This window comes from Abramis brama (assembly GCF_963993115.1).
Source record: "Abramis brama genome assembly, chromosome: 22".
In the NCBI taxonomy this organism is placed as follows: domain Eukaryota; kingdom Metazoa; phylum Chordata; class Actinopteri; order Cypriniformes; family Leuciscidae; genus Abramis; species Abramis brama.
Window position 1 is genome coordinate 20,784,795 of NC_139984.1, and position 15,110 is coordinate 20,799,904.

At 40.2% G+C, this 15,110-nt stretch overlaps 1 protein-coding gene across 2 annotated transcripts in view; it reads right to left on the reverse strand.

Annotated features, from left to right (window-relative positions):
- Window positions 1–94: 94 nt before the first annotated feature.
- fignl2 (fidgetin like 2) overlaps window positions 95–15,110 on the reverse strand; it is a 58,529-nt gene continuing 43,513 nt past the window's right edge. For both annotated transcript variants that reach the window (XM_084099783.1, XM_084099782.1), the window contains one exon: window positions 95–5,090. In XM_084099783.1, the coding sequence (XP_083955909.1) occupies window positions 3,034–5,090 (2,057 nt within the window). In that variant the 3' untranslated portion in view covers window positions 95–3,033. The remainder of the gene's footprint in view (window positions 5,091–15,110) is intronic.

Below are 15,110 nucleotides of genomic sequence, written 5' to 3' on the forward strand. Positions count from 1 at the left end.
ATAGAGACTGGAGGGCAAGGACTGTAACCCTCCATTATTCATCTTAATCAGAGACTTAAACATTAGCATCCATCAGCAATTTACATTAAATATGAGATTAATCTCCAGACTTTAAAAATATATTGGACATAATGGGGATTCCCAGATTCCCGGGGGATTATTTTTATATAATTTTTTATTTATTTTTTTCATAAGATTGATTTGCTTTTCTTTGTGGACTGTATTGAACCCTTGACAACAGATTGAACATCTTTATTTGACACTGGAAGCAATCAAGATTGTTTAATAGTATTTAAATGTTAAACACTGAATTTAATGAAATTAAGCAACATAGTAATGAACTTTGGAAAAGATCCCTTTCTGTGTTGAACATGTAGAAGCTACAAGTAAATATTCACTTACATTCAAATCATTTTACTTTTTATTTGGTTTATTCATAGCCATGGCCCTCAATATCCCACAAATCTTAGTTTCACTGACCTTATATTTTGAGATCATGTGCATGTAAGAGAAGGCAATTCACCCTTACAATCTGCCACTTCTTGACATGTACAGTACAGGAAGTTGAGCCATGAGAGATTTTTGACATATTCTCTTTAATATTGTGTAATACTTTTTTCTTAAAATACAGTCTTTTTTGAGGTAGACCATTACATTTCAAGAACATTTTTAAAACAGACATCAAAAAAGACATGAAATAAATATTTTCATGTACAATATGCTGCAAAAATGAGGTAGAAATGGTTACAGAAAATGTACAAGAACAAGATCCAAGAACAAAGTTACTGTACTAATAGTTTCAAAACAGCTAATTAATGACAATTTCGTTGGACAAACTGTTCAATTGCTCAGTATCTTTTGTGTTCTTGTTTGAAATCAGCCACATAAATGACTTTTTTCATCTGAATAAAACCGGTGTATCTTTGGTTTTATGAATAAGAATTGGTGCTGAATTTTTCTACACAAGATGATGCATTTGTGTGCTTAGGATGTCCCTGAGTCTGCCAGGTTCTGTAGTTTTCTAGTCTAGTCTCTTCGGCACTGATCAATATGTGCTCCTGGGGTCATTCTGATTGACCTGTATGGCATGAGTGAAGCCACCAGCTGTACTTGAAGAGCCGAACAGTGCTATAGGGTTACTGGACATCAATCAGAATATGGCTTCTCCAAAAGGCTGTGGTGATATAGAGGAACGGGGGGTGGGAAATCAGCTCATCACAAGGCTGTACAGGACCAACAACCAAGGGGACAACCCATTGTGTTAAGATGGGTGGGCTGGGGGTAAAGCAGTGATCAGAGGCTATGTCATGTCACAGCTGATTGAAATTCAACAATCCACAAAAGCCATTCTACAGACAATATAAATGAACTCAGTCTCAGTTTCTTCAGCAGTGGTGATTTGAAGACATTTGATAACTCTAGCTTTTGTGTACCTCATAGACGAAAAAGCTAAAACATATTTAAACATTGGTAGAGGCTGCTCCATCTGGATTGTCTATTTGATGAGCATGTTTACAATTTTGTATACATTACACATGTATACAAATAACACAATTTATGATTAGACATGATTAGCTACCAATTATATAAAAAACAATCTGATTCTGATCTTTGGGTTGTTTTTTGTATTGTTTTGTTTTTTGCTCTTCGAGTACTTACATAGTATGTCAGTGTCCTTCAAAAGACGGCCTATGTACCTTGGTCTCTAAAAACAGTTTGTCCAACAAAATCAAACATCTGGTTTGCCATCTACAATAACACGTCATGAAGACAATCATCACTCCATCAAAAATCTACATCAAAAATAAAGGGTTAGGATAAGGGAAAATGTTTTCATATAGAATTAAAACATGGATTTATGGCATCAGATATTCTCTGAAATACCTGAATTACATTCATTGTTTGTCTTGGTAGCATTTTCAAGTTTCACCTAAGAGGTAACAGCACAGATGCAGTGTGTATACATGTCTGTGTCAGGTCTGTTGCTCACCTCCAACCTCAATGCTTACTACTAAGACCCTAAGATTACATACATTCTTTAGTTATCATTTCTGAGGTAAAGAAATTCTTCCTGAGTATTTTCAAACAAGACTACATATACTAATAAAATAAACTGAGTAAAGCAGAAGAGAGAAATAGTCATTCATGGACCCTTGCTTTTTTTGTGTGTTTGAGGGTCCAGAGCAAAGGCTCTCACAAGATTGTGAGGAATGTGATGGGTTGTTTACATGATATTGTATTTGGAAAAGTATTACCTTTAACAAAGTGTTCTGAAAGAAATGTACCACTACCAACAGTAAAAGCCTGTCATTTTCTATTATCTGACTTTCTATGGATTAGCAATTTAATACTTTTTGGGTAGCAACACATACTCTTTTGGTAAAATGACCATTTTGACAAAGTGCACAAGATATGACCGCGGCCTAACAATCAATTTTGCAAAATACTGTTGCTTTCTTTCCCAAGAGGTTGCATAACAGTAAATACCTTTTGGTGAATGCTGTCACTTGGACAATATAATGTTGTTGAGCATTTTTGGTAAAAACAGAGTAGTTTTGATAAATCCTAAGCCCTTTAACACCAAATGATCTTTAAAGTAAATCAACGCAAAAGATACAACACCACTGGAGTGGACTGGCAATAAATAGGATCCTGAGAGTTGCAATCAATGGGGGTATTTTTTCAGGAAAAAGTCAAGTGATCTATAACCTCCAGGTTTATTCCAGGATCAAGGCTAATTGGAATTCCAGTGAAATTCCAAAATATAATTCAGATATTTTATCAGATAAGCCAAGCAACTAATAAATGCCCCTTCAAGAAAGGCCTAATATTTAATTTCTTTGGGAAAAAAATAAAGTATATGTATATTTATAGAAAAACAACACACAATGGCATGTTCCCTAGATTAAATGCATTAAATCCAAAATGCCTCCCATTCATAAACTGTAATTTCTCAACGAGTTCCACTCTTTTGGCTGCAACAAGTGTTTAAAAACAATTGTAGCAGTCCCCAACCAGTGGCTGACTAGGTTCTCAGTGGCTATAAACCTTGCTCCACTCCATACAAGTGTCCAAATCTTTGGAGGTGCTGTGAGGACGTACCTTGCAGAAAGCATTTTCAAAGTCTTGGAGGGTAGGGGAAGAAAGGGATGCAGGGAGGCCGTGCAAGGGCACGGGCGCCGAGGCAGAAGCTGATGCCAGAGCCTGCTGGCAGAGCTGCAGCAGCTCCCAGACAGAGAAGCCTTCTGAACGCTGCAGTACTGCTGACATCTCCCTTTCACCCAGACTGCAGCCATGGGGCACCAGTGCCTGCAGAAGCACGTGCCTGCGTGTGCTCGCATCTGGCAGGCCTATATGATAACGCTTGGAGAAGCAGCGCAGAAGGGGATCTTTGATCAAATCAGGCCGTCTTGTGGTGCACACCACCAGAACCAGGCTGCTCTGACCGTGTTGGATCTTCTCAAGCTGGGCCTGCAGTTGCTGTCTGAGACCTTCCTCTTCAATGGACTCCACCTCACTGAGCAGCACCACTGAAGGTTGTCGGGCCGTTGCCACCGAGAACAGGGTGATCAATAGTTGCTCTGCCTCTCCTTTCAATTTAGAGGCCAAAGTTGCACCACTCAGCCTATAGAAGGTAGCACCCAGTTGAGATGCCATGGATCGTGCCAGTGTGGTTTTTCCCCCTCCTTGAGGGCCAAACAGCAGGACCGTTCTGGGTGGGCGGATGGCAGGGTTGGGTCGCAGGACAGGCCACAGCAGGTCCTCCTCCAGTGCTGCTTTGATGTGACAGTTCCCAGCCAGTTCACTCCAAAGCAAAGCTGGACTGCAATCCTGCAGTTCTCGGCTTACTAGCTCCAGCATTTGGGGCTCCATGCTTTTCATAGGATCTGAGCACTTCTGAGAATGATGTTGGGAGAAGCCCTGCTCTGCACCTCTGCTCTCCCCAGTCATGGCTGCTGGGGGGCTGTAGTCCCCTGCGGCTCCATACGTTGGTGAAACCAAGGGCTTTAACCCACTGTACTTTTCAACTTCGTCTCCTTCGAGGCTTGACTGAGATGAAGGTTTACTAGGCTTAAAGGTTTGAGGATCTGTGCTGCCCGTTCCAAAGCCATTTCCACGGCACTCAGCTTTATCAGTAACCCCATATGGAGAATCTCCCCCAGCTTTCATGGGGTCATAGCTATACTTCCTATAGCGTGAGCTATCTCCATCTTCCTCATCCAGGGTCATCTCAAATGCTTTTCTCTTCAGAGAGCCCCCAGGCTCTGAGCCCCCTAGACTGCTGTTCTGATAGCCATAGCTGCCACCAACCACTGTGGGTCTTGAGGGTAGTGGAGAGGGGGCAGCTATACCCGAGGGGATGTAAGGGGCTGTTGGGTGGGTGTAGCTAGGAGCAAGGCTAGTCTGGTGAGGGTAGGTGCTAGGGGGGTAGTTATACACAGGCGCAGAAGGTGTGTAACTGGGGAGAAGTGTGGGGTTAGGCTGAAGGGCATGTAATGAGGTTGGTGGAAGTGCTGAACTGGGTTGGGGACAGTACGCTGATGAGAGGTAGGTGCCGTTGTAACTGGGGGGGTAGTCACTGGAATGGGGCCCACTGCAGGAGCTGCTCCCACTGTAGCCTGAGTCTGAAAGGTTGCTGTTAACAGCTGACACATTGCCAGAGCCTGGTGGGCCTGCTGATGTGGGAACCACCTTTGGCCCAGACAGACCATCATGAGATGAAGGAGGCACTAAGGAATATGCCCCATCAGTGCTGTGCGTAAGAGGCCAAGGTTCCATTTCGCTTTTCTGGCCTCCATTGAGAGCGCCAAAGGCTCCAGGCTCAGGGTATGCGCCCACAGCAGGGCGTTCATATGGTGAGTCTAGAAGGCCTGAGTATTTCTCAGCGTAGCGCTTCAGCAGGTTGGAGGCAGTAAGGGCTGAGATGTCGTCATTTGCCCAGGCATAGCTGTAGGAGCCACGGCCGCGACTGGGGTAGAGCTCAGACTTGTGGGCAGGGGATGAGGTGGTGGAAGACACGTCCAAATGCTGCTCAGGCCACTGGCTCAGGGGCTGGGCATGCTCCGGGTTCCAGTGCATCTTCAATAAGCCTGCCGGAGATAGCAATTTGTTAGATTATGCAAGAATTTGCTGTATAACAAAAGTGTACGTTCCAAGCATTTACAAATCAGTATTAGATGGATATAGTGATTTTTGAAAATAATTATAAGAAAAATCAAAATGACTAATGGCAAATTATGGATGATTGTGGGACTGATTTTTTGTTGCCATTTTGCTTGCCGAGACGACTCTTTTGGTATTGTGTGCATGCACACAGAGGGAGTCTTTTTTTTCTGCAGTAAGTATAAAAGAGAAGGGCTGTGAATTTTCTCCTTTCAAGCCCTCAGCCATGTAGCAGCCTTGTGTTGCCATCTGCAGTTCTCCCAAAGGAGAAACTGTTATCACCCTGCGCATGTTTCCCTCAATACATCCCCTCCCACCACCACAGTTCATCCACAAAGCAATTTTCCAAAAGGCCTCTATGGTCAGCTTGACAGAAGGAGGGAAAGAGAGAGAAGAAGGAACAGAGGGGGAGAGGGAGGGACCAATATGGGGGAAAAGGGGGGTTGGGACGGGTGGACGAAATAGTTGTGCTATTCATTGGCCACTTCCCATGAAGCACTGGGAGTGTGGAATGCCCTTTCCTCTGGCTTTCTCCAGGACAGCTTTCCTGTGATTAATTATGCTGTCCTAATGCTAAGGGGGTCTTAATGCACATGAGGAGTGGAAAATAAACCTCAATAAAAAAAATAAATGTCCACATCCAGTCTCTGCCATGTCCTTTCATAATGCAAATTCCTTTATTCCAAGCTTTTCTGTGCTTCTAAAATTGCAATACACTTAACAGCATCACAGTTTAAAGGCAATCATAAGAGATGAATTCTAAAATGAACAATCAAAAATCAAAATGTTAATTACTAAGGTGTATGCATAATTAATGTCTGTTAATAGTAAAAATACCTTATTACTTCAATTGGAATTGCATTTTTTTTCTTGGTATTGAGAATTTCATGGAGCAGAGCTTTAAAACTAGCCATTTCATGAGGGTCTGCAACTGCACCTTCCAGAGGCATTAGCTAAATTCCACACATAGCTTGGCATTATTGAACTGTCAGGAATCAGCCTGGGGTGAGGGCTACAGGGGGAAATGGGGAAGTAAATGGAATAAACTGCAAATCTTCATCATAGGCTGCAATCGGAGGAGAAAGTGATGATTTGTTATTCGCACTTCTGTCAGAGTACTGTATGCAAGCTGCTGCTTTATTGCCATTTAAATCAAGCCTCAGTTCTGTATGCTATGTTCCCCCTTACTGTTTTCTCCCAAAAACTTGGCCCTCCCCCTTTGTGTGGTCTTTCTGTTTCTCAAACTCTCACCCCTCCCGTCGCCAAACCTTCCCATGTGTGTCTTCAGATTACGCCTGCTATTTATTCCAAAAGATCACACCAACAGACCAGATGGCCACTGGATTACCATGTCCTTCATATTCATCTCTAGATCCTCAAGTTCCCCACATCCAAACTAACTCTTTACCCCTATTTCTAATATAACTACAAGATAAAACATAAAAACGACTCAGAAAATTTAAACAAGGTGAACACAGGTATGTATTCGGTCATTATCCAGTCAGTAGAAACAGTGTATATCCAGCAGGACAATCCCATCTGCAGGCTGGTTTGTGAAGTGCTGTATGGAGCACAATAATGGGGCCAGTGTGCGACAGAGATGGATGGCAGCCCAGGGGAGCTCATAAAACCTGCAACGGGTAGGAAAGGAGGAGGGGGAGTGGACAGCAGGCGCTCCGGCCGCCGTGTGTGCATGTGCATGCACGCGCATGAGTCTATGTGAGAGGATGGGGTTTGACATTAGAGAGGTCATTCAGGCGGCCAAACTGCTGTCCACTCCATCAATATACATGAGTGTGTGTGCACCAAGACACACGGGAAATCGTTTCCAAATTGGACATGGAAGTGCTATTTGGGTAAGGCTACTTCAAAAGTCCTACTCAGCTAAAAGTGCTACCCATTAGTGTTGTCAAAAATATAGATATTTCGATACGTATCGATGCTGAAATAACTGAAACGATTCCAATACTTCCAAATACTGCACACTCTGCTCCGGTTGAATAGTGCTGGTGTTGTGGGAATTGCACATAAATTTACTAATTCCTGTAAGTTTTTACGCTCACAGCCAAAGCACGCACACCACTGATCTTTATAAGTGGCGCGCACATACTTTTGAACAGCTCGCGAGTACCAAATTGAGTTCTATCTTGTGGCTTATTGCACTTAAATGATCAAATGATGTCAAAATGCCCATCTTAGCGAGTATTCAGATAAACACATTTGAGAAAGTAATTAGTTGAGAAAGAATTTGCATGTTGTGTAACAAACAGTATATTGGATCCGTGCACAAGCTCTTAAAGTGACGGCAGTCTAATATACCTGCTGCTGTCTGTCATGTTAATTAAAGAAAAAAAGGGGGAAAAAAGAAACTCACTTGTCTTGAATGAATTACTTTTGTAACTTTAATTTTTAGCATTAACCTGTATTTCATTTTTACAATGAAGTGTAAACATTTTTACAACTATCCAGTATTATTTTACATTTGATTACTTTATTTAATTTCTGTAGTATTTCTTACCCAAATACTATTGGTAGACCCACCTGAAAAACTTAAAGCCATGTTTATTTAATTTTTTTCTATTGTATTTATTTGTGCTATCATTTGCAATTTGTTTATTTGTTCTTATTTTATAAGAATCTGTTCTGTATCTGTTCACATGTCTTTTTTTGTGTGTAAATTTAAGTCTCAAATAAAGCCTCCCTGTGCTCTGTGTAAGCTTTTGCCACAAAATTGCCCAAATTATCAAAAACTTATGAGATAATAAAAGTAACGTATGGCAGCATATATGGCTGGTTTCCCTGTGGTATCAATGGTAAAAATGGTATTGAATAATCAATATTTTTCAAGGTATCATCGAAGTTAGAAATTCCAGTATCGTGACAACGCTACTACCCATTAGTATGAAATCAACCACAGATGAACTGTTCTGCAATTAGAGCTATGCCTCAGCTGGGACTATCTAATAATCTAGATGTGTTAAAAGTGTTTCTATTTAAATCACCACAGCAGCTGAAATTAACTCATTCTGGGCATTTGAGAATAGATGGTCCAATTACACTGGTAGAAGTGGGAATGACCACTGAAGGATATTCATTTCAGTGAATAAATGACCGTATCAAACCAAGAAATAATTTATAAAATGTGCCAAAAGAGAGTGAGATAATACGTTCTGATAAATACTGTATAGCAGCAGTCACATAAGAACAAAGAATGTTCTCATTAAGATTAGACAAACATCAAGCTCCTGAACTCAATTTACATTTTAAGGTTCTTTTTGCATGACAAAAACTGTACATTTGTCTTGCTAAAGCATTTGCATCATAACATGTATAATGAGAAATTATGCAATGCAAAATAAAATAAAATAATGATTGATAATACATTATCAATTATATTATTTAATATTAATAAAATTCATTTTAACTAATAAAATTAAATATCAGTAGTGGCAACATTTTTTTTATTTTTATATATTTTTATAGTAGCAGATATCTAATAATTTTCAGCAAAATTTTCAGTAACCACTACCATTGTAAAAATGCACGAGCTGCAGTAAGCCATAATTCAATCATTCCCCGTTTAAACTATAAATTATCAAGTGCACCTTTAAACAAAAATAATTTTAAAAAGAGAGAGACTGAATTGAACAGGTAATTAAGATAGATAGACCAAAAGGCAAAACACAGTATTAACACAAGTGTATGAGAAATGCTGGAAAAAGTGCAGCTTTATCTCAATTTTGTGTCTCAACATGGACACAACAACATTTCAGTCTCCCTCTCACACACATAAACCTAAATTATAGCCACAGGACCAGTTCTAATCACACATTATTAACTAAAGATGCGTAAACATGCGTTTGTGTGAGCAGCAACGAGTGGCTTGCCGTGGTTGCTCTGTGCGGGTCCGAGGCTGGCGGGGAGACAGATGTTTCAACTGGTCGCCTTACTGTCTGTGTGTCCATTGTTGCACAACCCATCCAGCAGACGTCCTCCTGGCCTGACAATCCTGTTGGTCCTGAGACAAAAGCTGAGGGATCCTATTGTCAGAGGCCTGCCTAATTATGGAAATCTTATTAATCTATTCAGGAGCAGTGCGCTGACAGCCTTTGTGCTGTCCTGGGATTTATTGAGGGTTCCTTTGGAGATGTGCGTGTGTGTTTGTTTGTGTGCGCCATCTTGATATTTCACAAATATATGTGGAACCAAATGAAAAAGGAATCAGTGAATATCAGTGGGTTTTAATAAACCATTTCTAGATAAATAAATAAAAAAGTTAGGATAACCAAAATATTAGTTATGACTCTTATGGCCACTATGCGACTACAAGCAGGATGTCGGAGCAGAAGGTTCTGCAATGTGAGAGCCGAGCAGGCCCGGCTGCCGGAGGATGCTCAGCTTTTCACAGCTCCCCAGGGGTCCGTGTGCACTTTCAGGCCACGTCACTTTTGTTTTCCTGCCCTGAGGAACAAAACCTACATGGATGCAACAAGCCTTCTGGGACACGGGGCCATTAAACCAGGCAGATTGCACAGGGGCCAGTTGTAAACAGGAGCAGGCTGAATCAATCCAATCAGGTATTATGGTGGGTACCCATTCCCTAAACCCCACACATAGATTTAAGTAGGTTTATCTACTAAAAACACCCCCCTCATTGCAAATTCAAATATCAAATCCTACAAACACTGATCAAGAGACCCTCTGCATCTGCACTGCAACTAAACAGCACACAGACAAATCCAAAGAGTACACATCCAGCTACCCTAACACTGTTGAAATAAGAGACAACTTTAAAGGGAAGCAACCGGGAATAACAACACACACACACACCCGATTGCTCAGTTCAGAGTATTTGATTAATTACTACCACTTTCTGTCAGTTAAACTTCAAAACAACCGAAAAGGAGTTGTACGGGTGCACAGTGAGCATCCTGTTAGGAATTATGTCCTGAAACTTCAGCCCACAGTGCTGGTATGTGTGGAACTCCCTTTGAAGAACGCAGATGCCACAAAAGAAGGGCTCTTTCAAGAGAGAATAAAGATGAAGGAGGGAGAGAGAGGGAGAAAGATGAGAGAGACAGAGAGAAAGGGGTAGATCTGGTTGAAAAGACTGCAGAGGGAGGATTGTGTTTACATGAATTAATCACCTCAGTGCAGATAAGATGGCACCCAGCGTTCTAATCATCAGCTGATTTGTATTCTGTATACAGACGTCTCTGAATCAATGCTTTAGGCTGAGGAACTGCAAAATGTCAATGATGTAAGCCCATTGGGCATTTTATGCAAAGCCAAGTCATGCAAAGCCTTTACGATACGATACTTCAGGCTGTACAGTGTTGGTACTTCTTATTTTCATTTAAATCCAAAAATAAATAAATAGAGATATTCTATATTTCAGTATAAATGCTAAAAATAAAAAACACTTAAAATTAGGCTTGGGTATCGAGTATCGAGTATCGATTGGAACCGGGACTAGCTTTGCGATTTTCCCGGAATCGTTCAAAAGTTTAAATTTCGATTCCTAGTTTCGATTCCCAGTCTGCCGACCGGAAGAAAACACCGCTGTTAGGGGCTGTTTACACCTGGTCACTTCATGCGTTTTCTCAGATTGGATAGCTATCTGATTAATCAAAACGATTCCATTTACACCTGGTCACATAAATGTGTTTTTGCGAAACGGATTTAAATCCGATCTTCAATTCCCGCGCTATATGCAGATTGTGCACGTCACTGAAAGCAACAGATATGAGCTGCATTTTATTGATCATCAGCTAATTTCAAAATCAATTACCGCAATAAGAGAGAGTGACAACAGCCCTGGTAAGATCATTTCTTTCTTTACTTTTAATGATGATGATTATGTGTTAAGCGTCTGCGACTTACTTTCACTTTACTTTGCGATAGTTTGCACGTTGGCTTAATGAACAGATGCTCAGCTTCTCATCTGCGGTGACGCGCGTGTTCCAGTATCGTCGTATCTGGCTATTACATTACATAGCCTATAACACGCTCTCACACGTTTATTTATTTATTTTTTTTTTTGCATTTTTGGGAGGAGGACAATTTACATATGTTTCAACAACCAGATGCATTTACACTTGTCCAGTTTCGTCTGGAATGCGGCCCAGGCCACCTCCTGAAGTGGTTTGAGCGATCGGATTCATTTTACTCACGTTCCCCTATTAACTCACAGTGCCTCATAAAATGTATTCAGAGCAAACAACCCTGACGTTAAACTTTAAAAACGTACTTATATGATGTTTTCTTATTCTTCGGTATCTTGCAAGTTACAACCATATTCTCTCGTCCTCTGCTCGTTCGTTTGAAAACTGCGCGCGATGCCGGCGAACGTAAAATAAATAAATAAATAAATAAATGATGAAAACACATTTACACATGAGTGTAAACAACCTTATTTAGCCTATTTTACCTGATAGCCCATTTAGGTCAGACTATTTCCTTCAGAAAGACCGTTGGTTAGCTAGCTCATTTAAAATATCCTAAAAAAATTGTTTAAAATAGATTTGATATTTATATTGTACTGTAGTTGAAAACAGCCCTGTGAGAAATTCATAGTAAAGTTCATAAAAAGTAAAAAATTCATAGAATTAAAATTGATCTAAACTTTTTTGACCCTACCTCTTAAAAGAATCGGAATCGAGAATCGTTGAGAACCGGAATCGAAACAAGGAATTGGAATCGGAATCGGAATCGTTCAAATTCAAACGATACCCAACCCTACTTAAAATATGTAGTTTTCAAAAATATTTCTGTCCCTGTGGCAGAAAAAAGGCATATTGTAGGCATGCGCAATGGTGATGCACACCAATTAAACTAAAAAACAAAAAAAACATATCAATGATGTCTTGTGAAAATCTGTTATGTTCCTGGATGAAGGCAGATCAGATAAAGAATAAAGAACATAAGGAAAAATTTGTGTGAGGTCCTTGCTTAAAAATCCTGACAGCAGCTCCTCATAATTTACAAGGCATGCATAACAGGGCAGAACTATGAAATGTTTTATGAAGTGATGCATTAGTTACAGCAGTGTGGTTAACATGATCTCTCTGTCTCTTTCTTTATGCTCATCTGCTCCCTTTTCATGGACCTAAAAAGATGTAATAGCAGAAGAGGCGGTGGGCCTTGTAACTGATTGCTAATTTGCTTGAATATAAGGTCTGTACCGATTTATATGTTTAGTTATTTTGAAGGACTTTTATTATGATACGGCCTTAACGTGCACCAACACGTGTATAAAGCACGCTGTGTTTCCGCCTTGTGCAGTGCGCACACTTTCGTGAAGGATGCAGCTTAATGCATGACGGTTTTCTTCCCCCCCATGAAGTTTTGTGCATCCCATTTGAGGGTTATAAGGTAAACGAAGTGTAATGTTTATCATTTTTGTAACTGTATCGTTTTATTGTGATGTTGGTTAATGTGTTGGAGTGACAGTGTTTGTTTGTTTTATTGTTTTTGTTTTGCTGTAGCTCTTACGGTGTCTACATGAGTGTCACGAATAAAACGCTAATGGAAACATCAGTTTAAGGAGTAATTTGACCATCATTCAAGTGGGGTAGCTACAGTAAGAGCTTGGCCATTCGTCGTTCGACTCTGCTGCGTTAATGACTGGTGTCCATGCCGACGGGTCTTTAAGAAGTGGATGTTCACGGGCAGCAGGTCGATTTCCGATGGTCAAATGTGGTTCGTTTATGGATAACTACGGCTGAAATCAAGGATTAAACGATATACTACGGATTGCGAAAGACTGTGTTCTTCTTCAGGTGACATTTATCCCTCCACGCACTTCTACAGCAGTAAAAGGATATTAAGGTGAAACATTTAACCAACTATAGACATTTTCTTCAAGTTTAATACAAGGGTTGAAATGTTTAAAGCCTTTTGAAAGACCAAATCCTTTGTTGTGTTTGAAGAAGGGATATTTATACGAGTTTTAAAGGAAATATCTGTCTTTAAAAAGGGTTATTTAAAACACTTGATATTAATGTTTGAGGCTACATGATTACTGTTTTGTAATTTAAATGACTTTTAACTGTGCTGGACATCTTATATTATTGTGTGTGTTAATCTGGTAATTTTAAAATGACTGAGTCAAATAATTGTGTTGATATTGTTGAATGTGAAGGGCTGATTAATAGTCTCCAACATGATATTGAAACCCTTAATCATGAATATCAAACATCAACAGAGAGTTTAAAGAGACAACAGATAATAGAGACAATTGAGACTAAAGAACAAACTTTGAGTGAACTTAAAAGTAAACTTCAAGAAGATTTAGCAGAATCTCAAGGTCCTCGACGTTCTGTTCGTCCACGAAATCCTACAGAAAAAATGCTTGCATTTCAAAAAGATGAAATTCAGAAGAGAGAAAGAAAGCTTATTTCCATGTACGAACAATGGAAAATGTCTGCACGTAAGGCTAGAAATCAACTCAAGTCTGATATTACTGAGAGCCAGCTAGCAACTCTAATTGACACCTTGGAAGAGGAAAAGGAGAAAGTTATGCATATCTATGTTGAAGTTAGAAATTATGTCACGCCATCTACTGAACTGAGACGTCGTATTGATGCTTGTGAGGCTGTGACAACAGAAATAATAAAAGTTGCTTATGAAAGAATATCAGGCATTGATGAATTTGATGTAGAACAAGTAAAACATCGCTTGAAGGATTTGCTTGAATCTAGCCATGCTCGTTCTATCTATGGCTCTACTGTTTCTCGAATTAGCCATAAGTCTAGTGCTCGGTCAAGTCATCGTTCTGCATCTTCATGTGTAGCATCAAAACATGCCGAAGCAGCTGCAGAATTGGCGGCAAAGGAAGTGGAGTACAAAATGCTGATGGAGGAAAATAAACGGAAGGAGAAAATTCACGAGTTGCAAGAGAGACAAGAAAGAGACCTAGATGCTCAAAAACGTGAACTAGAGCAGTTACAGGCGGAAAAGGATTTAAAAGTAGCACAGGCAAGGTTCGAGGTCTATAATCGGATAGCAGTGCAGGAAGTTGATAATCCTTCAATAAACCGGGTTATCAGAGAACAACATTGCCTGCCTCCAAGCTTTTCTAGCCAACCTGCTAATGACATATCTCCATCTCAAAATGAACTGCCTTTTCTTGTTCAAGCCCTACAAGACAGCATAAATTTGAACAGATTGCCAGCTCCAGAGCCCTTTGTGTTTAATGGTGATCCCATTCAGTATGTTGAGTGGAAGGCTTCCTTTATGTCATTGATTGATCGAAAGAGTATATCTGCTGCTGACAAACTTTATTATCTAAAAAGGTATGTGGGTGGATCGGCACGCAAAATCTTGGATGGTACCTTCTACAGGAGTGACGACGAAGCTTATAAGGATGCCTGGAGCAAATTAGATCAAAGGTATGGTCAATCATTTGTTATTCAACGTGCCTTTCGCCAGAAGCTTGCAAATTGGCCAAAAATTCAATCAAAGGATGCTATTGGACTTAGAGAATTTTCGGATTTTCTTAACGCCTGTCAAGATGCCATACCTCATGTTGCAAGTTTACAAATCTTAAATGACTGTGACGAAAACCAAAAGTTAGTTCAAAAACTACCTGAATGGGCTGCTTCGCGTTGGAATCGACAAGTTACACAAACCTTGAGAGACAATAAGGATTTTCCTGACTTTAAGACCTTTGCAGCATTTGTTTCGTTAGAAGCAGAGATTGGTTGTAATCCAGTCACATCATCTTACGCTCTCAGCTTAACATCTGTTAACAAACAAACTTTCAGAGAGTCCAAAGGAAATAAGGCTAATGTCTTAAATACTCAGACTGATTTGGGACTTAACAGACCAAAGATCATCAAGAAAAATGTCAAACCTCCCTGCGTGTTTTGTCAAGATCCTCAACATCAGCTCTATGATTGTTCCAAATTGATGACCAAGACACTAGCAGAACGACGGACATATGT